Source organism: Martes martes (genome assembly GCF_963455335.1).
Source record: "Martes martes genome assembly, chromosome: 4".
In the NCBI taxonomy this organism is placed as follows: Eukaryota; Metazoa; Chordata; class Mammalia; order Carnivora; family Mustelidae; genus Martes; species Martes martes.
In genome coordinates this window covers 44,493,664-44,517,046 of record NC_137891.1, presented here as the reverse complement: position 1 = coordinate 44,517,046, position 23,383 = coordinate 44,493,664, and the positions used below count along the sequence as shown (strand labels likewise).

The 23,383-nt window shown below is 41.2% G+C and overlaps 1 protein-coding gene across 1 annotated transcript in view; it reads right to left on the bottom strand.

Annotated features, from left to right (window-relative positions):
- PIP4P2 (phosphatidylinositol-4,5-bisphosphate 4-phosphatase 2) overlaps positions 1–15,643 on the bottom strand; it is a 63,658-nt gene extending 48,015 nt beyond the window's left edge. Inside the window, exon 1 of the mRNA XM_080802878.1 lies at positions 15,436–15,643. Within this exon, the coding sequence (XP_080659004.1) occupies positions 15,436–15,541 (106 nt within the window). The 5' untranslated portion in view covers positions 15,542–15,643. The remainder of the gene's footprint in view (positions 1–15,435) is intronic.
- Between the last annotated feature and the right edge of the window lie 7,740 nt (positions 15,644–23,383).

Sequence of the window (23,383 nt, the reverse complement as noted above, 5' to 3'; positions counted from 1 at the left end):
CCAACATCCATCTACATCCGAATGCCTCCGATGTTGCTTGTAAGAGCTAATGTGTCCCGCCAACCACACTTCCCACAGCAACAGCAAACCAGGCGTTCTTATCCAGCAGGTATTGATGAGAACTGAATTCCACTCTGAGCTATTAAGTTCTTGTCTGTCCCTCCCTTCGTGGTCTCAGGCATTTGGGCCGTATGGAAACACTGCCACATAACTGGAGATGCTGGCAAGAAATGCCCAATGACCTGCCAATGACCAGTTCCTGGGTGACAAAAGCTTCCGCTCTGACCTCGCTGTTTCCCATAAGGCAATATTTCTGCCTCATTCTAATAATGCATTTCATCTGGAGCACTAAGCTTTCTTCAAGTATTGACAGTGAATAAGTTATGTATTCCTTTTTTTTTTTTTTAAGATTTTATTTATTTGATAGAAAAAGAGAGACAGCACAAGCAAGGGGAGAAGAGCCACAAGAGGGAGAGGGAGAAGTAGGTTCTCCCTAGATCAGGGAGCCTGATGGGGAGTGGGGGGGCTCAATCCCAGGACCCTGAGATCATGACCTAAACTGAAGGCAGATGCTTAACCAACCAAGCCACCCAGGGGCCCCAAGTTATGTATTCTTCTTTCACTTTATCAACTACTATATTTATTTTGATTTCAAAAGATGCAATTTTTTTCTGACAGGATTTATGTACAATCACACTGTTTACATGCAAGGCCACATTTATAATTTGTTATTTGCAATACTGGTTCCAAGAAGGCATGTGTTTCAAGAAAAATATGTTTTCCAGTAAGTACAGAAAAACACATTGTTGTTCCTAGGGCAAAAAATGCACTTGCCTAGAAATTAAGAAATTCCTCCTATAGCCTAAGGAGGTAAAAAACTCCTATTCCGTCATTCTTCGGAGACAGCTCATTTTTACTATGTATATCCATTTTTTAAAGACTGTGCATTTCCAAAAGAAAGGAAGACACTCTTTTACATATAACTAAGTATACACACTAAATGATAACTTAAAGGTTATACATATTCATAAATCAGTTATAAAATACACTCAACTATAACTGAGCCCAAATCTGTTATAAGACATTTTAGATACGAGAGAATCTGAGAAGGGAAAATGACCTCAGTATATGGGGAAGAGAAAAAAATTCAACCAGATTTCTAATTTTATTTGCCTCAATATATGAAATAGCACGGCAGAATGTTAAGTTCCAACATAATCAGGGCACCTGGCTGGCTCAGTCAGGAGAGAGCATGTGACTCTTGATCTCGGGTTTTTGAGTTCAAACCCCACTTTGGGCATAGAGATTACGTTAAAAAACAAAAACAAAAACGAAAATGGGCGCCTGGGTGGCTCAGTCAGTTAAGCGTCTGCCTTCAGCTCAGGTCATGATCTCAGAATCCTAGGATCAAGCCCAGTCCAGCTCCCTCCTCAGCAGGGAGCCAGTTTCTCCCTCTCCCACTGCCTCTCTTCCTGCTTGTACTCCCCTCTTTGTACTCACTCTCTTTGTCTGTGTCAAATGAATAAAATCTTAAAAACAAAAACCCAAGGTCCAGTGTAATTAGATGGTAAGATATATGAATGATATTATATTCAGTATATTATTTTTTTTAAAGATTTTATTCATTTGACAGAGAGAGGGAGATCACAAGTAGGCAGAGAGGAAGGCAGAGAAAGAGGGGGGAAGCAGGCTCCCTGCTGAGTAGAGAGCCCGATGTGGGGCTCGAATCCCAGGACCCTGGGATCATGACCTGAGCTGAAGGCAGAGGCTTTAACCCACTGAGCCACCCAGGCGCCCCAAAGATTTCGTTTATTTATTTGTCAGAGAGAGAGAGCACAAGCAGGCAGAGTGGCAGGCAGAGGCAGAGAGAGAAGCAGGCTCCCTGCTGGGCAAGGAGCCTGATTCAGGACTTGATCCCAGAACCCTGGGATCATGACCTGAGCCGAAGGCGGTGATTTAACCGACCGAGCCACCCAGGCGTCCCTCAGTATTTTCTGTCTTAAAATATTTCACCCATTTAAAAAATGACGTAGTGATTAAAAAGATTCTAGATGAAGTCCACAGTTTCATAATTTTGGAATTTGGCACATATTCACCATAAATGTAAGCAAAATCAGACACAAAAATGGAGTGACATGAACTTATTTATTTTTAAGCGTATCTATTTTTATTTATTTTTTATTTATTTATATTTATTTTTAAGCATACAGTAAGTACATAAAGATATTTAGTGAATAAATAAGCCCATGTGGGGCTCCAAGGTGAGCATGGAGCCTGCTTGGGATTCTCTCTCTTTCCCTCTCCTTCTGCCCCTCACCCCCTTTTCAATTTCATTCTCTTAAATAAAATAAAATAAAATAAAATGGAAATGGAAATGGAAATGTTAATGTTGAGAGATGCTGCTTTGGGAACATAGATCTTCCAGTAATAGAGATTAGAAAAGATTATATGAAAGAAAATGGCTTTGATGAATGAGTAGAATTTGAATGTTTTAGATTCCAAAGTCCCTTTCCTACTCATCAAGTCATAGGAAGTAAACAGTATGTTCTTACCTAGAAAAGACTAGAAGTGACTAGTAAGTGATACCAGTATGAGGCAATGAGTATGGTCTTAAGGAAAAGCATATACACACAGTGATGTGTTTTCCATTTTGGAACAGCTCCCCCCCACCCCCATTAAGACTTTGACAGGCTGGAGGGGCACCTGGGTGGCTCAGGGGGTTAAAGCCTCTGTCTCCGGCTCGGGTCATGATCCCAGGGTCCTGGGATCGAGCCCCACATCAGGCCTTCTGCTCAGCAGGAAGCCTGCTTCCCCCTGTCTCTCTGCCTGCCTCTCTGCCTACTTGTGATCTCTGTCTGTCAAATAAATAAGTAAAATCTTTAAAAAAAAAAAAAAAAAAGGCTTTGACTGGGAGGAATGGATCAAATCAAGGACACTGATATGCAAGGCGCAAGGGCAAGGACCTGTACGGAGATGTGGGGCGTGCTCTAACACACAGCACTCAGGTCATCTTGTATTCAGGTGTGTCTAATAGTTTAATAATAACCTATGTCTTCATTTAGGGCTGGTAACAAATACAGATACTCTTTGGTTGAGCATGGCAAAGTATTCTATATGGAGAATCACCAGAATGGGATCCCTGAATTCAGTAAATTTGAAAAATCATTTTCCTATAAATTTTTGAAATATTTTTGTATTAATTGGTAGAATCCATTCAGCTCAGTAGAAGTCAGTGTTTTTTGGGAAACATCCTATGGCCTAAGATTAATAACGACTCAGGAGTTTGTGAAAGTCTTCTCACTTTAAATCTACTCACTACTGGGATTCCTGGGTGGCTCAGTCAGTTTAGCATCTGCCTTCGGCTCAGGTCACGATCCCAAGGTCCTGGAATCAAGTCCCACATCGAGCTCCCTGCTTGGTAGAGAGCCTGCTTCTCCCTCTGCCTGCCACTCTCCCTGCTTGTGCTCTCACTGTCTCTCTCTCTCTCTGACAAATAAATAAAATCTTTAAAAAAAAAATCTACTCACATTTCACATTGTGAAATCTTAGCATTTAATCTCTGAAACTATAAAATTTCATCTTGTCACATACCTTCCCCCAAATTCTCCCTCTGTAGAAATCACGTGGTCAAATGCTGAACAATTAGAGGCTTTCTTGTAATTGGTTTTTAAATCCCTATTATGAGTCTTCCACGCTTAAATATCTCAAATTGATCAAGTATGGAAGGAAGAAAGATTTTGCCATAACCTTTAGAAAGACATGCTTTGATAGAACGCCCTAACCAGTCAGGTGGTACATACAAATACGTTCTACAGAATAAAATACTACACGCTAGTTGGTCTTCCAATGCTCAAAAGAGTCAAGTGATACACTTTAATGTTCAATATACTATCTTTCCTATGTTCAAAGGATAATGGAACAGGAATTTAAGTGAAACAGTGTGGTAAGATAATAACCACCTATACTTTATAAATTTATAGATATATTCTCCTAGGTGTATCTAGATTCCTTACCAAGGACAACTGTGTCATAGAATATAAAACCAAAAAGGAACATACTAAATCACTCCTTCTCAGGTAGGAAACTGAGGTACAGAGATGCAAAGTAACTATTCTAAGGTCAGCAGCTGATCACTGGCAGAGAGAACTCAAGTGTCAGGTCCCACAGGCTAAATCCTACCTGGTGGCAAGATCACCTCTGACACTATAAAGGGATTTAGTTACATGATGCTTGACAAACTTACCTGAAGGCCAGGAAGAGGAGCCATGCTTTCCATTTCTTTTTCACTTTTTTTTTTTTTTTTAAATTCTTACAGAGAAAAAGAAATTCACTTTACAACAGCAATCAGGGAAAGGAAAGAATCTAGAAGAGGACCAAAGCAACACGAACTCCAGTGTATCTCCCCACCTTCCCCCACAAAAAAAGTAGAGAAGTTATCTCGAAAGAACAGAAAACAACAAGTAGAATATATTCCGTCCTAAGAGCTGTTAAAGGAAAAAAAAAAAAAAAAAAAGAGTCCCCTCAAATGTTTCAGTAAACAAATCTATGGGGGGCGCCTGGGTGGTTCAATGGGTTAAGCCTCTGCCTTCAGCTCAGGTCATGATCTCAGGGTCCTGGGATCGAGCCCCACATCGAGCCCCGCATCGAGCTCTCGGCTCAGCGGGGAGCCTGCTTCCCCCTTTCTCTCTGCCTGCCTCTCTGCCTGCTTGTGATCTCTGTCTGTCAAATAAAAAAATAAAAATCTAAAAAAAAAAAAATAGCTGTTAAAGGGATGTCATTCCCAGTGTATGTAACATCTCTTCATCCTCAGAAGAGCAAAACACAAAGCAGCTGAGCTCAAAGCTGTATCCAGTGTTGTCTGCTGTTCCCCACTTGGATCACTTCCCAGAGAGTTGCTTATTGCCCTCAAAGACAGTTATGAACATCCATCTGGCTAACTTGCCTCTGTAACATCTGTATCCATCTGGCTAACATCTGTATCCATCTGGAAATCTTGCAAGACTTTAACAGAATGCTCTACCCTAAAAGTTTAACATTCCTGAAAACAACATGCAGAGTCCTTGGAAATAAATGGGAAATCGAGAGCATCTCCTCTCACTGCAGTGAGTATGATCACATGGGTGATAAATAATTGTTGAATAACATTTACTCTCCAGACCTGATGTCTCCTTACACTCCAGACTTGTGCCTCCAGCTGCCTACTTAACACCTCCAACTAAGTGAGGACTAAAGGTACTTCAAAAACTCAACGTGTCTAAAACAGAATATTGATTTCCACAGTCCTTCCCCCTGTCCCCCATACCTAACTCCTTCTCCTGTTTATCTATCTTAGGAAAAAAGCACAGTTTTTTCCCAGTTGCTTGGGTCATTTCTGGAGATTTGTGACTCCTTTCTTTCAACTGATTCAATCCAAGAGCACATCCTGCTGCTCTATGTTTAATATGGCCTGAATCCAACCACATCCCACTGTTTCCATCACCTCCACCCTGGTTCAGACCACTATCAACTCTTGTCTATGCCACATTAACAGCCTCCTGATTAGTCTCAGGTCTTCCTAGTGTCTTATTTTCCCCCCAATAATCCATTCTCCACAAACCAACCAAAATGACTTTCCTTTTTTTCTTTTCTATTTTTTTAAAATATTTTATTTATTTATTTGACAGAGATGACAAGTAGGCAGAGAGGCAGGCAGAGAGAGAGAGAGGAGGAAGCAGAGCTTCTCTGCTGAGCAGAGAACCTGATGTGGGGCTCGATCCCAGGACCCTGGAATCATGACCTGAGCCGAAGGCGAGGATTTAACCCACTGAGCCACCCAGGTGCCCCTCCTTTTTTTTTCTTTAAGGGGGGAAGAGGCAGAGGGAGTGGGAGAGAGAGAATCATGAGCAGGATCTACACCCAGCATGGAGGCCAATGTAGGGCTTAGTCTCAAAACCCTGAGATCATGACCTGAGCTGAAATGAAGAGTTGGATACTTAACAGACTGAGCCACCCAGGTACCCTCAGGATGATTTTCTTAAAAACAAAGTATTTCACGTCTCTGCTTTGCTCCAAAACCCTCCATGGCTTCCCATTACCCTCAGAACACAGTCAGATCTCTGATGGTAACCTACAAAATCTCCTTTGTCTTCCCTAGTCCAGTCCCCCAGTCCCTTCTGCCATATTGAGCCCCTAAGTCACCATGCTCTAGCCCACTGCCTGCCATGTTTTGAAACAGAATCATGTTTTATACTTGCTGTTCCAGTGGCCTGGCACATTCCTTCCCTGTCTTCCAATGGTTGATCCCAACTAATTTTTCAGGTCTTTGAGCAATTGTCATCTCCGAGGTCTCTTTCCCAAAGCAATCTGAAACACTCCCCATGCAGCCAGCCACCCTCCACCCCCATGCCCTGCTTTATTTTCTGCACTCTCGGAAATTATAGTGCTCACTGGATGTAACTCTAACGGGAATGAAAGCTCCCAGAAATCTGAAACAGTATAATAGGCACTCAAATATTTGAAAGGATGACTGACTGAATGAAACACATCTTGATTAATGTATTAAAGATGCTGGGTAGAGCCAGAGCCAGGAGGAAATGTGGGCATTATAAAATAGAATAAAAAAAAAAAATCATGGAGACTGATCCCTGCCAAATAATAGGAAAGGATGAGACTAGGAAAAGGGCTCACCACAGTACTGGACAGCTGGAGGCAGATACCCTTCACCAATGTTTAGGCTCTATTTTCCCTTAAAGATGTGGCCTCAGTGAAGCAGATTTTGATTCAAGAACCAATTTGAAAAAACTCTACCAAGCGTGGCCTGAACTTCAGCGTATCACGACATCAAGCTTCAGCAAGACCCTCCTGGCTCAGTATCACAGCTGGCGCACACCCCTATCGAGGCCTTCACGGAGTGGCAGGTAGCTGCTCTCAAATATACCTCATCTATTTCCACTAACTGTGACAACCTAGCTTCCAGCAGGTTTCAGAACCTTGGCAAATGAAAAGTTAATCTTAATCTTACAGTGTGGTGTAGGTCCCTGGGTCTACATTATCTTTTCCTGCCAATCCACAGCCAACCCCGAACTCTGCAAGGATGCAAGGAGGTTCGGAAATATGACAGACTGCCGAAATGTATTCAAGAACTCTCAGTGCAATGGACTGAACCTTTATGTCCCCTCAAAATTCAGGTTGAACCTCTCAACCCCAACGTGAGAGTTGTAGGAGGTGGGGCCTTTGGGAGGTAACTGGGTCATGAGAGCGGAGCCCTCGTGCATGAGTTTAGTGCTGTTAGGAAAGGAATGAGAGAGCGCTCTCATGCTCTCTCCACCATGTGAGGAGGATACAGGAAGTCAGCACTCTGCAACCTGGACGCCAGCTCTCACCACACACGGAATCTGTTGGCACTTTGATCTTGGACCTCCCAACCTCCAAGACTGTGAGAAATAAGTATTTGGTGTTTAAGCCATCCCGTGTATGGTATTCAGTGACAGCAGCCTGAACTAAGACAATCAATAAAATTCTAGTCTCGTACAGAACTTAGTTCTAAGTGAAATGAGACTTTGCCCCACTTTAAGGCACCACTTCTAACTTTAGATTTTTCCAGGTAGAGGACAGAAGAGGGTCACTAAAAATATAACTTATTTACTATGCAGTTTCTAAGTGAGGAGTACAGGAGTACATAGTAAATAACTTATCTCTTAAACCAGAAGCCAATTTATTTTGTAGCCACTGAAAACATTTTGTCAAGCAATTTCAAATTTACACATTTTTAAAAAGTGAAACAAAGGTGAAAACAAAAGGACAAGGCCCTTTTAATTATGTTACATAGGAAACCCAAGTGTTTCAGAATAAGGGAATATTATTAGCCTCTTGGAAGTGAAGTGGCTTTGATTTTACAATTAAAGGAAATCCACATTAGAATACTATATTAGATGGAAATGAATAATGCTTCAATTCTTTACAAAGGATTTGAATATAAACACATAGAAACAACTCTCACTGAGGTCACTAGTTCAAAAGACATTTTTGAGTCCTTATCTATTTGCTCTTTTTTGCAGCTTTTGACATGTTTGAACACTTCTTTCTTGGAGGTGTTCTCTCCTCCTTGACTCTGTGATATTAGAGTCTTTGGGTTTTCCTCCCACCTGCCTGGAAGCTACTTCTCAGTCTCTTTGGAGACTAACTTATCTTCCTCTAACTGGTCGTTGAATGTGGGAGTTTCTCAAAGCTCTGTCCTAGGCTCTCTTCTTTTTATTTTATTTTGTCTCCCTAAGTAGTTTCATACATAGCTCCCCAAACTTTTTTACATTTCAGTACCCAGAGAAAGTGACAATATATTTACAGTCAGGCAGAGCTGGAGGCCTCTGCTGGTCTAAGAACTGAGGAGAACTCATATCTTAATCCCTGTATGTTCTCTCAACACATTGCATGGCACACCGGGTGGGGACTTGGGAAGTTCTGAACTGACATCCATATATTTAGTTGTTACCAATATGTCAATAACATAATTTTCTATTTTTCGGCCCAGGCCTCGTTTCTATGGTCTACACCTGTGGAAGCAATTGCCTATCTGCCATCTCTTCCCGGATATTTGAAAACATCTTAAATGTATCATAGCTAAAACTAAGCTCATGATCTGTGTTCCCCAAAACCTGATGCTCTTCTGGTGTTCTCTGTCTCAGGATAGGCAATGACACCATCAGGTTGTGGACACCAGAACTCTGGGAGATATCCTTGCCACTTTCCTCTTACTCTCACAGCCAATCTACAACAAGCCATCCTTACTTTCTTAACATCATCTTGTCTTTCCACCTTCAACACCGCCTGGGGCCATGCTGTCATCACAGTTTATCAGATCTGCCTGAATCAGATTGTAGCCACCAGAGCCATCTACCCTCATTCTATCCTCAACCTATCTCTCCCCTCTCATTCACTCTCTAATATGGAAATAGACTGATTTAAAAAATAATAAATAGATATTTTGGGGCACCTGAGTGGTTCAGTCGTTAAGCGTCTGCCTTTGGCTCAAGTCATGATCCAGGGGTCCTGGGATCAAGCCCCGCATTGGGCTCTCTGCTCAGTGGGAAACCTGCTTCTCCCTCTCTCACTCCCCCTGCTGTGTTCCCTCTCTCGCTGTGTGTGTCAAATAAATAAATAAATAATCTAAAAAAAAAAAACACACAGACATTTTTCCGGGGCACCTGGGTGGCTCAGTTGGTTAAGTATCTGCTTTCGGTTCAGGTGATGATCCCAGAGTCCTGGAATCAAACCCGGCGCCAGGCTCCCTGCTGGGTGGGGAACCTGCTTCTCTCTCTCCCTCCGTCACTCCCTGTGTCTGTGCTCGCTCGCTCTCTGTCAAATAAATAGAATCCTTTTAAAAAATAGACATTTTTCCAAAGAAGACATACAGATGGTCAACAGACACATGAATAGATGATCAACATTACTAGTCATCAGAGAAATGCAAATCAAAACCACAATGAGCTATCCCCTTTCACCTGTCAGTAAGACTAGTATCTAAAACACAAGAAACAACAAGTGTTAGTGAGGATGTGGAGAAAAAGGAACTGTCGTGCACTGTTGGTGGGAATGTAAGTTGGTGCAACCACTGTGGAAAATAGTAGGGTTTCTCAAAAAATTAAAAATAGAAACAGCATATGATCTATTAATTCCATCCACTACTGGGTATTAACCAAAAGAAAATGAAAACACTAATTCAAAAAGATATATGCACTCCCATGTTCACTGCAGCATTATTTACAATAGCTAAGATACGGAAGCAACCTAAGTGTCCATCAACATAGGAATGGATAAGGAAGATGTGGTATGTATACACACACAATCAAATATTATTCAGCCATAAAAAAAGAACAAGATATTGCCATTTATGACAATATGGATGGACCAAGACAGTATTATGCTAAGTGAAATAAGACAAAGACAAATACTGTAGGAGCTCACTTATATATGGAATCTGAAAAAGAAAAAACATATAGTAAAAACGGATCTATAAATACAGAGAACAAACTGATGGTGGCCGGGGGAGGAGGATGGGGGCTATGAGGGTGGGCAAAATGAGAAAGGGAAGTGGTAGATACAGGCTTCTAATTATGGAATGAATAAGTCACATGGATAAGAGGTATAGCACAGGGAATATAATCCATGGTACTGCCATAATGTATGGTAACAGATGATAGCCACACGTGCGGTGAGATAGCATATCATAAATACTAATTACTGTGTTCTTCACCGAAAATGAATGTAACGTTGTGTGTCAGCTATATTTCAATTTTAATCATCATCATCGTCATCATCATCATCTAACCACAGCATCCGTTTGCTGAAGGCAAAATTTCTCAACATGATCAAAAATACCCTGCCTGGACTGAGCAATACATATTGTTCTGGTCATCTGTTGGTGCAGAACACACCACGCCAAAACTTGGTGACTTAAAACAACAGTTTAATGCTACCTTTCATGAGTCTGTGGATTGTTCCGCCTGAGCTGAATGGTAATCATCTAGACTCTATCACGCAGGTACAATAAGAATTTGGCTTGGGTTGGAATCATCTGAAGGCCTAGCTGGGCTGGGCATCCAATATGGCTTCTTCACTCACATGTCTGAGAGCTGATCAGGCATCCCTCTCTCCATGTAGCCTCCCCAGGTGGCAGTTAGGGATTCCTCAAAGCAAGGTAGTCTCAGTGCATTCAAATTCTTACAAGACAAGTTACTTTCTTCAGGGTGCACTTTATAAGAGACCAAGGCGAAAGCTGCAAGAACTCTTATGACCTAGTCTCCAAAGTCATTCAGCTCTCTTTTGCTTTATTCTATAAGTCAAAATTGAATCACAATGTCAGTCCAGAATCAAGGAGGGGACCTACCCAAGGACTTGAATATCAAAAAGTAGGGTTCTAGGGGTGCCTGGGTGGCTCAGTCGGTTAAGCGGCTCCCTTCAGCTCAGGTCATGATCCCAGGGTCCTGGGATCGAGTCCCATATCGGGCTCCCTGCTCAGCAAGGAGCCCGCTTCTCCCTCTCTCTCTGCCTGCCGCTCTGCCTACTTGTGCTCTCTATCTCTCTGTCAAATAAATAAATGAAATCTTTAAAAAAAAAAAAAAAAAGGCAGGGTTCTTTGGAGGGAGAGGCGGGTCTTGGAGAATATCAACCACACCAACTTCTCCAGTCCCCCCCCGCAATATATTCCCTACTGGTGCTTTCACTTTAGCCACACTGGCCTTGTTTCAGTTCCTTGTACTTACCATACTCAATCCACCCAAAGGCTTTTGTACATACTGTTTTCTTAGTCTAGAATGTTCTCCCAGGCCCTGCCTTTGCCAAGTTCAACTTTAAAAACCTCAATGAAGTCTCAGGAAAGCTTTTCTGGCCTTCCCTAACCAGGTTAAATCTTTTTATTACATACTTTCATGGCACTGGATACATTTCTGGCACTGTCCTCAACCCCACTGCACTTTGCATTTGTTCAAATGATTATGTAACTTATGTCTCAATATCCTCCATTAAACTGGAAGAGAGGTCATATCTGTTTTTCCCATCCTACCACACAGAGCTTGGCTAGTACTCAAATATTTCTTTTCTGAATGAATGACAGAAATAAACTAAGTAAATGAAACTGTCTCTGTATAACAATTCCTTTAAAATTGTAGTGAAGTAGATAATCACATTACCATAGTGAATACACAGATAAATAGACAACCCCAAATATAAACTATTTTCACAGAGGAAGTCTTATAAATGTAAAGGTCATATTCTTTTGCCATATCCTACTTGTAAAATTAAATAATAAATCCATTAAATATAGCAAATTGTGTAAGTTTTGTGGTATTTTTTCCAATCTTTTTTTTTTTAGAGAGATTTTATTTATTTATTTGACAGAGACAATGAAAGAGGGAACACAAACAGGGGGAGTGGGAGAGGGAGAAGCAGGCCTCCTGTCCAGCAGAGAGCCCGATGTGGGGCTCGATCCCAGGACCCTGGGATCATGACCTGAGCCAAAGGCAGACGCCCCTCAATCTTTTTTTTCAAATGAGCCTAAAACTGTCTTTGACTTTAATTTCTATGCCTTTACAAAGGGTGACACATGTACCAAATAGAGTGTTTTAGTCATAGGAAAGGTGATCTCCTACCCTATACAGAAATCCAATACTGACAGTAAAGACCACTAGAATCATTCCACTTAGAAACACAGGTGGACTGTTACACAGACCACACATGATTTTCACTGTGCTAAAACCAAATGCAAAATACTGCTTTCCACTACATTATCAATAACCTGTTTATAAATAGACACTTCACCATCTTTTAACTTAAAATGGAATGTTTCAGGACACCTGGTTGGTTCAGTCGGTTAAGCATCCACCTTTGGCTCTGGTCATGATCCCAGAGTCCTGGGACTGAGTCCTGCGTTGGGCTTCTTGCTCATTGGGGAGCCTGCTTCCCCCTCTTTCCCTCCCCCTTGCTCATGCTCTCAATATCTCTCACTCTCTCTGACAAATAAATAAAAAAATCTTAAAAACATAAAAATAAAAAAAATAAATTAAATTAAATGGAACATTTCATCTCAGAGTAAGAGCTAACATTCCTGTTCTTAGGTGGTGATACAAATAGCAAAGGGTTCAATTGAAGAAAATGTTCATTAGTTATGGCTCTTAGCTACTTAAAAAAAAAAAGTCTGTGTAATTATGAATGGTATCATAAACCAAAGTTCATTATCAAAAAGTACATTCTATTCTGGTCTTTTGAATCCCAACCCTCAACTCTAATTCTTGTCAACTACTGAAAACATCTGGTCTAGCAACAGAGTGTTTCCTACAGTAATAATTCAGCCCTGTGTTTCTTGATTCTTTTTTCCCACCTCAACATGGGCTCCAAGAAGGGATGGGTTTGGTCAGTCTTGTTGACCTAGAGCAGTCTGGGGCACATTGTGCTGCCCAATGAATCAATGAAGGAGTAAATAACATTGGTCTCCTAGAATCAGATCTTACGTATTACTCAAAATATTTATGAAGATGCTTATTTGTTATTCAAGAAAAGATTTTCTGACAAAAATGTCAATTCATAAAATGTCTTTACATCTCAATTATGCTCCTTGCTTCCTAGGTATTATGCCACATGAACTCAGTGTTTTTTAATTATCTAAATCATCTAACCTGTCTTATTCACCAGTTTAAAAAATATATATATATATACTCTACCATAATGCAGAAAGGGCTTTTTGTTAAATCATTTGTTAAAAACAAGAGAACGGGCTCAAAATGGAGGCACTTTGCTAAGCTCCATCTCACCAACCAGAGAGACTTAGTTACACTTGGGCTTCTCCCAGGAAGCGACTCTTAAAGTCAGTCAGGAACTACCTTATTAGCACTAGTGAGGTCATCTGCCTGATAGACCACTGCCATGCCCTAAAGGAAAGTGATCTTCCCACAAACCAATCCACTTTTTTGCCAGTATAAGTTCCTTTTCCCCACTCCCTTCTGCCTGGGGAAGTCTTTCATTTAGCTCATCTTTTTGAAGCTCCTTTCTATCTGCTGGATGGGATGCTTTAGTGTCATGAATCAAATAAAGCCCATAAGATCTTTAAAATGTACTCAGTTGAATTTTGTTCTTTAATACATTGAATTTCTTCAGTTATTTAACTATCTGGAATGAAACTGTTTTCTCAGGGGCTGAACTGCAATTTGTACCTTATTGTGTAGTTTGAGGGGGTCTTATCAGATTAGTCAAACATATGGCAAATGATAAAGAAACCCATAAACAGGTCCATGAGAATGAATATTTGGGGGGAATGATTTAGCCACTATGACTAAAAACACAAAAACAAAGACGTAAGATAGAAGGCATGAAAATCTGTTATAGGACAGTTGCTTAAATCCAAACTTTGTCTTTTAATAAATGGCAAATATTTTGCCTTTAAGGGTGATTTGATGAAGTTGAAACATTCATTTATAAGTATTTAAACTTATTCTAGACCATCCAATTTAGATAACAGTGAAAAATTAATATCAAATTTCTGCATTAAAGGAAATTCCCCCAACTGATATCCTTTGACAGAAGTTTAATACAAACATGACTTGTGGGTTTCTGTAGGTGAGTCTCTGTTCCATTTTGCACCTTACTTCTCAACTCATTGATCACACTGAATTATTCACAGCTAAACATCTTTTTCCTTTGTCCTGCTTCTTGTTAGGTGTTGATTAAGACCTAGATTGTTCCTTTTAAAGTTGTTATACATGAAGTGGAAATTTTAAATACGAATCAAGTTCAACCTGCTCTACAACTGGCTCCAATTCCAGACTTGAACTTAGAAAAAGTTGTGTTACAAGAAACTTGATCTGCCTATATTTTCAAAAGCATTACCATTTGTCTCTTGGGTTTTTAAACTCCTCTCATATTCAGCCAAAAAGAGAGAGAGATGCACTTAAGCTACATTTGCAAGTGCCATATTTGACCATTCTTTTCACAACTCTAAGTGGTTTTTTCAAGCCTTGCCTTCCCTTTTCTATAAATCCTGACTCCACCTTCTTTCTACTATAGAAGCCACTAAAAGGCTTAGAATAAGGATAAATCTTTGAATAGTTTGCTAAACAACCCCCACCACACTCACGAACACACACACACACACACACACACACACACACACACTTCTTCAGATCCATGGGCTGTCAAATCTTTTTTGATTCCATCTTGAGAAGTGAAATAAATAGAAGTATTAACTTGGGTTACTTTTAGAAGTAAGTTCATTTGAGTCTCACCCAGATATGCATCAAAAATATTATATCTTCCTCTCTTGCTTCTCCATTCCCCAAGAAAGCTGACACATACTCCTAAGAAGGGGGAGTAATAAGGAAGGGCAGAAATTTCAGACATATTAGGAATATTGATTAATTCTATTCCTTTTGGTAAGACAATTCCCTGATTGAACAGAGAGCATGGGGAGCGGGGGGGAGTGGACAGTAGGATATGCATATTTTTCAAGCTAAGCCCTTTCAAGGACAGATCCCAAGGTGAGCAGTACTAGGGGTTTCTCAGCCATCTGAAAGGATTTATGAATGATCGTGAAGATCTGCACCTCCTCCAGTGGCACTTAGGGGCTGCTCTGAAACGGTAAAGCCCAGCCTGGGAAATTCATGTCACATCCTGTCCCCCTGGGTAAGAAGTGGTGAAACACACACACAGGCACACACCCCAGAGGGTGAGAAGGGGTGAAATACACACGCACACACTCAACGCTCACGCCCCACGCTCACACCCCACCCTACCCCACCAAAAGCCCTGCGGGGAAGCTCTCAGGCAAGCAGGCGCTGGCTCGGGAAGGCGCAGTCAGCATCCCTCTCTCCCAGCCCAAGTGAGAGGATCGCCTCCACCTCGGAGCTAGAGCTCCCGGGTCTTTAACATTCTAGGCTTTTCCTGACGAAGTAGAAAGGTCCATGCTGGCCTTACCTCTGGGGCTGCTTTCCTGTAAGTACGGCGGGGCCGTGGGGGTGACATTTCCCGAATGGGATGCTGACAGCAGAGGCGAGCGTTCGTCCACCCCATCAGCAGCCATGACTGCTGCGGCAGCTGCGGGGCCGGGGGGAAGGCTGAGCCGGGGGTTGCGGCTCCCGCGGAGGTGGTGGCTACTGCTGCTACCGCTGCTGCTGCTGCCGCTGCTGCCGCCTCCGGGAGGACCCGGGATGTGTCACAAGGCAGGAGGCTGGGGGAGGGGAGGGTGCGGGTTCGGGAGGCGGGGGAAGGGAAGCGCGCTAGGGAAGCCTGTCTGGGGGAGGGGAGGGGAGGAAGAAAGAAGGAGCCCGGGAGAGGGGAGGAGGGGAGAAGGGGAGGAGGAGGAGCCGGGGAACACAGTAGGGCTGCCCGGGAAGGGCGGGGAAGGGACGGTGCGGAGTGACCGAAAGGGGGGTTGGAGGAGGCGAGTGGTAGGGGGTTGCAACTCTCCCTCTCTTCGTACTTTACGTTTCCTTAACTAAGGAGGAAAAGGGGAAGAACCGTAAAGAGCAACCTGAAAGGGGGTAAGAGGAAAAGGCCTGTGACTTGATTACAGAAAAACTACAGCACACACAGATCTCAAGTTTAGCTCCTGGGGGGGGTAGGAGGAGGGATTCTGTGCTGTCCAACTTTGCAGCAATTATCCAAGAAAGCTTATTCCTAGGGTTATCAATTCCTTCTTGGGGGCTGCTTTTTTGGTTAGAAAATCACTTCTTCACATCTGTTGTCTGAGAGGAAATAAATTTCTGCAAGCGTGGTGCCATTCCTTGCTTGTCCTTGTTTTTTAATACGTGTTTGGCATTCTAGTAACAGTACCTATTCGAAACGATGCAGAGTTTGTTGGCTATTACAAGTTAATTTGACAAAATACGTTGCCCTTTTAGTTTTGTTTTTGGACTATATTGTCCCTGACACCTTATACAAAAAGGAAGTTTATGAATGATGTAGGCCAGTTTAAAAAATGTTTTGGGTTTTGGTTTTTTTTTTTTTTTTTTTGAGCTAGTGTTTTAAAATAATCTTTCACATGTAAAAGTGAGTTAAAAAAAAAAAGCTAGTCATAGTTATGGGCAAGCTTTCATGTTTATGTTTTTTCTTTTCTTATGTTGGTGGTTTGCTAAAATGGTTTAGAAATCAAAGTTTTGAATATGCCTGACAAAAATGCAATAGAAAAACAAGGAAGGTCTCAAAAGATCATTTTTCTTCAATGATTCTTTGAGTCATTCAACAAACATGTATTATGTGCTTACTGGGTATACAAAGATGAATAAGTAGAGCAATGAATGGTCTTGATCCTCCAGATATCTGGCAAGCACAGTCAAAAGCAAACAAAAAATGAGGCTGGAATCCCAGCTGTAGATTTTAAAGGGTATGAGGAAAGCTGACTTTAGACATTTGAAACTACTTCTCATATTACATTAAGAAGGGTCTTCATTTTGCTCTCTGAAGACTCTTTCTTCTAAAAAAAAAAAATCCATGTGGCATCTGCTGGAAATCCTAAGGGAAAGTCAAAGAATAATGTTTTCAACTATGCAGCATCTCTTAAGGGTCAGTAGTATCAAGACAACACCATATAAGGATCCCCGTATGATGTAATCCAAGGGCATTTCTAAACCTCTAGGAATCTGAAAAGTGAGAGGTCAAGATGAGGCACCCCCTGCAAAAAACGAACAGTTTACAAAATGAATAGCAGGTTTTTTGTTTTTGTTTTGTTTTTTACAATTACAGGCTGGAAGCTATTGAGTTAAAGAAACTTAAAAAGAATCCACAAAATCCTATGACTATGGTGTCCTGTCCTGTCACCTATCACACTATGGGAACAGTGTATTTACATTTCCATTGTCCACCTACCCTTTATTCCCAACTGACTTTGTGAGTCAGAAACTGTAAATGACTCATTCATTATTGTGTCTCCCTTATCTAACAATGGCTGGCTCATTAAGAAGTAGGGGATGCACATTTGCCAAATAAATAAGCAAAGGAGTGTATGAGGAAATCCTACACAGAACCAAATTGTCTTACTAAAGCAAATTGTTAGCAGGAAAAACATCAAGCATTTCTTGATTTTTCGATGAAGATGACAGTTTTGCTGTCTGACCAGTGTTTTCATTATTCCATTATAGCGCTGCAACTGGGGTTTCTTTACTGCCCAGGTATAAAGGATTTTTTTTCTTTCTTTAGTTCTTTATATGGCTTCTCTGTCCATTTCAGAACTCATTAGAGGGCAACACGGCTCATGGAAATCACTCACACTATGAAAGTTAGAGGGTATATTGAGATTATATTTGAAGCAATGCAAAGTATCATAAAAAGGAAAAACTATTATTTTAAATCTTTTTTTTTAAAGATTTTATTTATTTATTTGACAGACAGATCACAAGTAGGCAGAGAGGCAGGCAGAGAGAGAAGGGTGGAAGCAGGCTCCCTGCTGAGCAGAGAGTCCACTGAGCCACCCAGGTGCCCAAAAGGAAAAACTTTTATTGGGTGAATATCACTTCATTCTAGTTTTACAATAATATAATAGTTCATGGTTACTCAAGAAACATTAAATAGGGGCATTAAATAGGGGCACCTGGGAGGCTCGGTGTGTTAAAGCCTCTGCCTTCGGCTCAGGTCATGATCCCAGGGTCCTGGAATCAAGCCCCACATTAGGAAATCTCTTCTCAGCGGGGAGCCTGCTTCCCTTCCTCTCTCTCTGCTTGCCTCTCTGCCTACTTGTGATCTCTGTCTGTCCAATAAATAATAAAATCTTTAAAAAAAGAAAGAAAGAAAGAAACATTAAATAATACTCATCTCACTCCAAGGCATTTTATGATTATGAGATGTTTCCATCTCTACTTAGGGGATGAGGTAATGTGTCCTTTGGAATAATAGTACAGTATAAACAGATGATGTGTAGACCAGTAAAACTATATCTTACTACTTACTTCAGCTACTTAAGCTACAATTCCAGCTATCTGCTACTGAGCTATACCACAATCCAGTGGCTTAAAACAACATGATTTATTATTTGTCACAATTCTATAGATTATCTGTGTGGTTATTCTATTGGTCTTGCCTGGGCCTCTGTTCAGGAAGCTTCATTTAGCTGGCAGATTGGCCAGGGGCTCTCTCAGCAGGGACAGCTTGGAAAGCAGAGGAGGGGAGGAAGGCAGGAGGGTTGTTCTCTCCCATCTCTGCATTTAGTCTTCCATTCCATACCACAGGCCCGGTAGTCTCCGAGCAGTATTTGAAGAGGGTGAGAGGGTGATTGTGGAAGCTACGGTACCTTTCAGATCTAGGCTTCTGGTCTCAAGCAATGTCACTTCTCCCATATTCTTCTATCTCCTTCAGCTTCCCTCCTGCTTCCAGCCCAAAGAGAGTTAGAGGCTCAGAGGCCTCTTTTCCTAGACAACTTCCAATATGATAATCAATCATTATAAAGATTAAGCAACTTCCTCATTTCCACTTTTTTTTTTCTCATTTCCACTTTATAAGCCATCTAATAACATCATGCCTCGGAGCTTCATCTCACTGTTGGATTTGAAGACTCCCAGTCATGAACTATTATTTTTTTTTCGAGATTTATTCATTTATTAGGGGCGGAGGTGGGGGGGGGGGTGTTGCAGAGGAAGAGGGAGTGAAATCCTCAAGCGGATTCCCTGCTGAGTACAGAGCCTGCCTGGGCTAGATCCCAGGACCCTGAGATCAAGACCTGAGCCTAAACCAAGAGTTGGGCATTTAACAGACTGAGCCCCCCAGGCGCCCCATTCGTGAACTATTCTTTTGTGTACAATAAACTCTAACTAAATACTATTCTGCTGATCTGGTTTTAATTTTTACTGTCTCGGGATTTTGACAGAACTATAAAATAATACACTGATGTTGTTTAAGCTGCTGAGTTTGTTGTAATTTTTTATGGCAGCAATAGAAAAATGCCACCTCCCACCAAAGAGCTGAAGGAAGCTAATTGTTACTTTCTGTATTCTACAAGGAAATGATGTTAGTGAGATCAACAAGTTCATTAAGTACCTTTACTACCTTCCAAGGTACCACAGGCAACAGTTAATTGGTTTGCCTCTCCCCTCTGGTCTCCAGCAGCAATTTCCTCCCTGCTTTCTTTCCTAGCTTGCACCAACAGTCTCCTCTCTGCCCTTTCCAGCATTCACCTGCTGCCTGGCCCTAAAGACTGCCATGTGCTTTGGGTTTTGTTAGAACAATACTAATTTCTGTTACATTCATCTCTTGCTTTATACTTTACCAATTTGTCGGATTAGTCTATTATTTTGTACTTCTGGTCCCACTTTGTCTGGTTTATCTATCGCTTTGGAAGAATCACCATCCTAAAACTTAGGGATTAAAATAAAGATATTATTTTTCAGAAAGATGCATTCAGCTGGTGGCTCAGCTGCAAAAGCTGGGTGCCTGAACCTCTCTCTCTCCAAACTTGCTTTCATCCGGGCTTCTTTCTTGTGTGGCAGTCTCAGAATAGCGTTTCCCAGAGGACAAAGGCAGATGGGGCCAAAGCCTCAGGAGTCCCAAGTTTTGGAACAGGTACAAGGTTACTTCTACCACTTACTATTGGTCGGAGCAAGTCATAAGGCCAGCCCACATTCAGGTGAGGAGAGGGGTAAATTGAGTCTCTTGATGGGAAGTGTGGTGGTATCAATACAGGGGGGCATAATGCAGGGAGGTGTCCTTATACAGTGAGCTATCACAGCTAAAACAATATTTGATGTAAGAAAAGCACCGAGAAGGACAAAGGAGAGCTCTTCAAGAAACACCATGCTTTGGGGTAGAAGTTCCAATCGAAATTTTAAAGTCCCAAGAAGTGTATTTTATGAATATCTATGTGATGTAAAGTATGTTCATATTAAATATTTATCACAAGAGTTATAACTGCTTTTCTCAGTGCATATCAAATTGCTTCCTCCACTCTGTCATCTTGATCTCTCAGTCTTTCTCCTCTGTGCTGGGGTAGTCCACTCTTGGAAATCAATTATATTTGAATATAATTCTATATAATTTGAATTCAGTACCTCTAAGTGGTGATCTTGATTAAGTTAGCTTAACTTCTCTATACCTCATTTGTCTAATTAGTCTGTAGAACAACAACAACAACAAAATACCTACCTTGTGGGGTATATTTGATAATTGAAAGAGAAAATGTATGGAATATAATTATCACTGCCTGGCAACCATAAATATAAGCTTTTTTTACCACTCTCTCTTTTTAACTCTATTAGAAGGGAAACCAGGGGATAAGCATCACTGGATTAAGCTAAAAGTACAATGGTCTGGAGTATGTTTATGTATGTGTGTGTATACATTTATATATATTTGTATATTATATATATAATATATTAATATATTAATATATTTATTTATTTATTTATTTATTTAAAGGAAGCTCTAGGCCCAATGTGGAGTTTGAACTCATGACCCCAAGATCAAGAGTCACACACTCTACCATCTGAACTAGCCAGGCACCCCTGGAGTATGTTTATATTTTTAATTCACTAACTAATTTATACTTACCTTGTAGTTATATATATAGGGTAGCATCTCCATGTGTAGTCTGCTTGCTTAATACAAGAACTCTGGAGCATCTCAGCAGGCCTGAGGGCATTGTATTTAAGCACAAAGTTTCCCAGGTCTTTTGGAAATGCCTACTAAAAAACTTTGAGGGACACTGTCAGGTTCAGGGAAACAGGGATTTGGATTTTACTAAATGTGATGTCGTAGTGTAGTATGTATAATAATGCAGAATGCAATATGAATGCCCCTTAATTATTTCGTGCCTCGGGGAGGCAAGAAACTTGGTTGTTAGGTGAGGGAAGCTTGAAGGATGGATACTCTACTACGCTTAGGCTAAAAAGTTTTACCTTCAGCTCCAAGGATTTTTGTTTACTTCTCCAGCAGACCAAGTTCTAACTAAAAGAACAAAGCCATGTTCTGGAGTTGTAAAAGGTGCAACATTTTGCAAAAAAAAAAAAAAATTAAGGAGGGTTGTAGACTTGACTGCAGTTACAGAGGAATTTGTTTTCAATTAATTAGTCCTAGATTGCCTGTCTCTGTCTCAGTTTCATCAGCAAGACGAGGGATAGCTGTCCTACATCTCAGAGGATGCTAATAAGTGTAAAGTAAGACACGAGCTCTATAAGCACCCTCCAAAAGAGAAGAGTGAAATGCAAAGTTCTGTAGAGGATATGTGACCTGAACTTCTGTAGAACTCTCCCTGTTGACCCAGAACTGATAGCCAGGTCCAAGCTGCGGACAAAGAAGCAATCAGTATTTGCACATGCTAATTCAGCCCAACTGGTCCCTCAATAACCACAAAGACCCTGAACCCATATAAGCCAGAGAAGGAGGAGAAAAATGAGGATTACTGGAGTCATAAATTGTTGGCCTAGGAAGTTCTGCTGTGGCTTTTTCCTACCCTTTTCCAAAAAGCCAAGTGGGAAGTGCTCTAAGAGAATTACTTGCAAAGTCTGGGGGTACCTGTTTAAAAGAAAACCAGCACCTCATTTCCAGTTGTACATCAAATTAGGAAACGGGCTAGTCCATTTTCCTAAAGTCTTCATGAACAGGAAAAAAACGAACTGGTGAATGATGGCAGAACAAACAGAAGGGCTTATGGTGTAGCTCAGCAATCACCTCTGCTTTGATGAGAACATGAATTCTGGTGGGTCAAGTGAGCATGGCATCAATACAAAAAAATCACTACAGGGCAAAAGTTCCCCCAGCGACAAGAAACTACAGGGTATACCACTGAGCTCAAGAGCTGAGGAGAGTCGGAAGAATTTAAACAGGACACTGTGGACTGGGAAGTGCCTTAAAGAAGTCCCATGAGGGGCACCTGGCTGGCTTAGTCAGTGGACCATGAAACTCTTGATCTTGGGGTTGTAAGTTCGAACTCCATGTTAGGTGTAGAAATTACTTTAAAAATGAAGTCTTCAGGGGCGCCTGGGTGGCTCAGTGGGTTAAGCCTCTGCCTTCGGCTCAGGTCATGATCCCAGGGTCCTGGGATCGAGCCCCGCATCGGGCTGTCTGCTCAGCGGGGAGCCTGCTTCCTCCTCTCTCTCTCTGCCTGCCTCTCTGCCTACTTGTGAGCTCTGTCTGTCAAATAAATGAATAAAATCTTTAAAAAAAAAAAATGAAGTCTTCTTTAAAAAAAAAGAAAAAGAAAAAAGAAAAAAATGAACTCACATCTGTGCCTACTTTGGAAATCCAGTGCCTGCCATGGAGAGACCATTGTCAATGGCCAGGTAGTGTGGGTCCAACAGTTAGTGCCAAACAGCCCAAGGAAGACTCCAATGGCTGCTTGAATCCCTCTAACTCCTCCCTGTGTCCACTTCCTGGAGAAGCTTGGAACTAAAGAAGGAAGGAAACACCTGAAGCCTAGAGGTAAACTACATTCTTTCCCCCAAGGTAGAAAAATGAGAGTGAAGAGAAGTATATTCCCTCCCCATTTCAGGTCTTTCAAACCATAATGCTAGCAGATGACAGACAGAAAGAAATCTCTTGTTTGGATATGAAATTAGAGTTATAGACTGAATGGATTTTTAATCACTGAAATTGACCAGGAAGTTATAGAATCTACCCCAGAGGTGAGAAGAAATCTGTTATAGGAGGCAAGGGAGAATTTAGGAACAGCATGTTCCATGTTAGGAACAGCATTTGGAGGAAACTCTATTTCTTAATTTATAACTCATTGAGTTAAGTTTGTTTAAATAAGTTGGATGGATGGATGGATGGATAGATAGATAGACAGATAGATAGATAAGGAAAAATACATGACTGTTGCTCCAAATTCAAGCTTTCCCTGACTAAAACATTTTGACTAAGAAATACAAGTATCTGGTACTAAATGCTGGGGCTACAAAGATGAGATAGGGCATTGAAGAGGTAATTAAGGTTAAATAAGGGC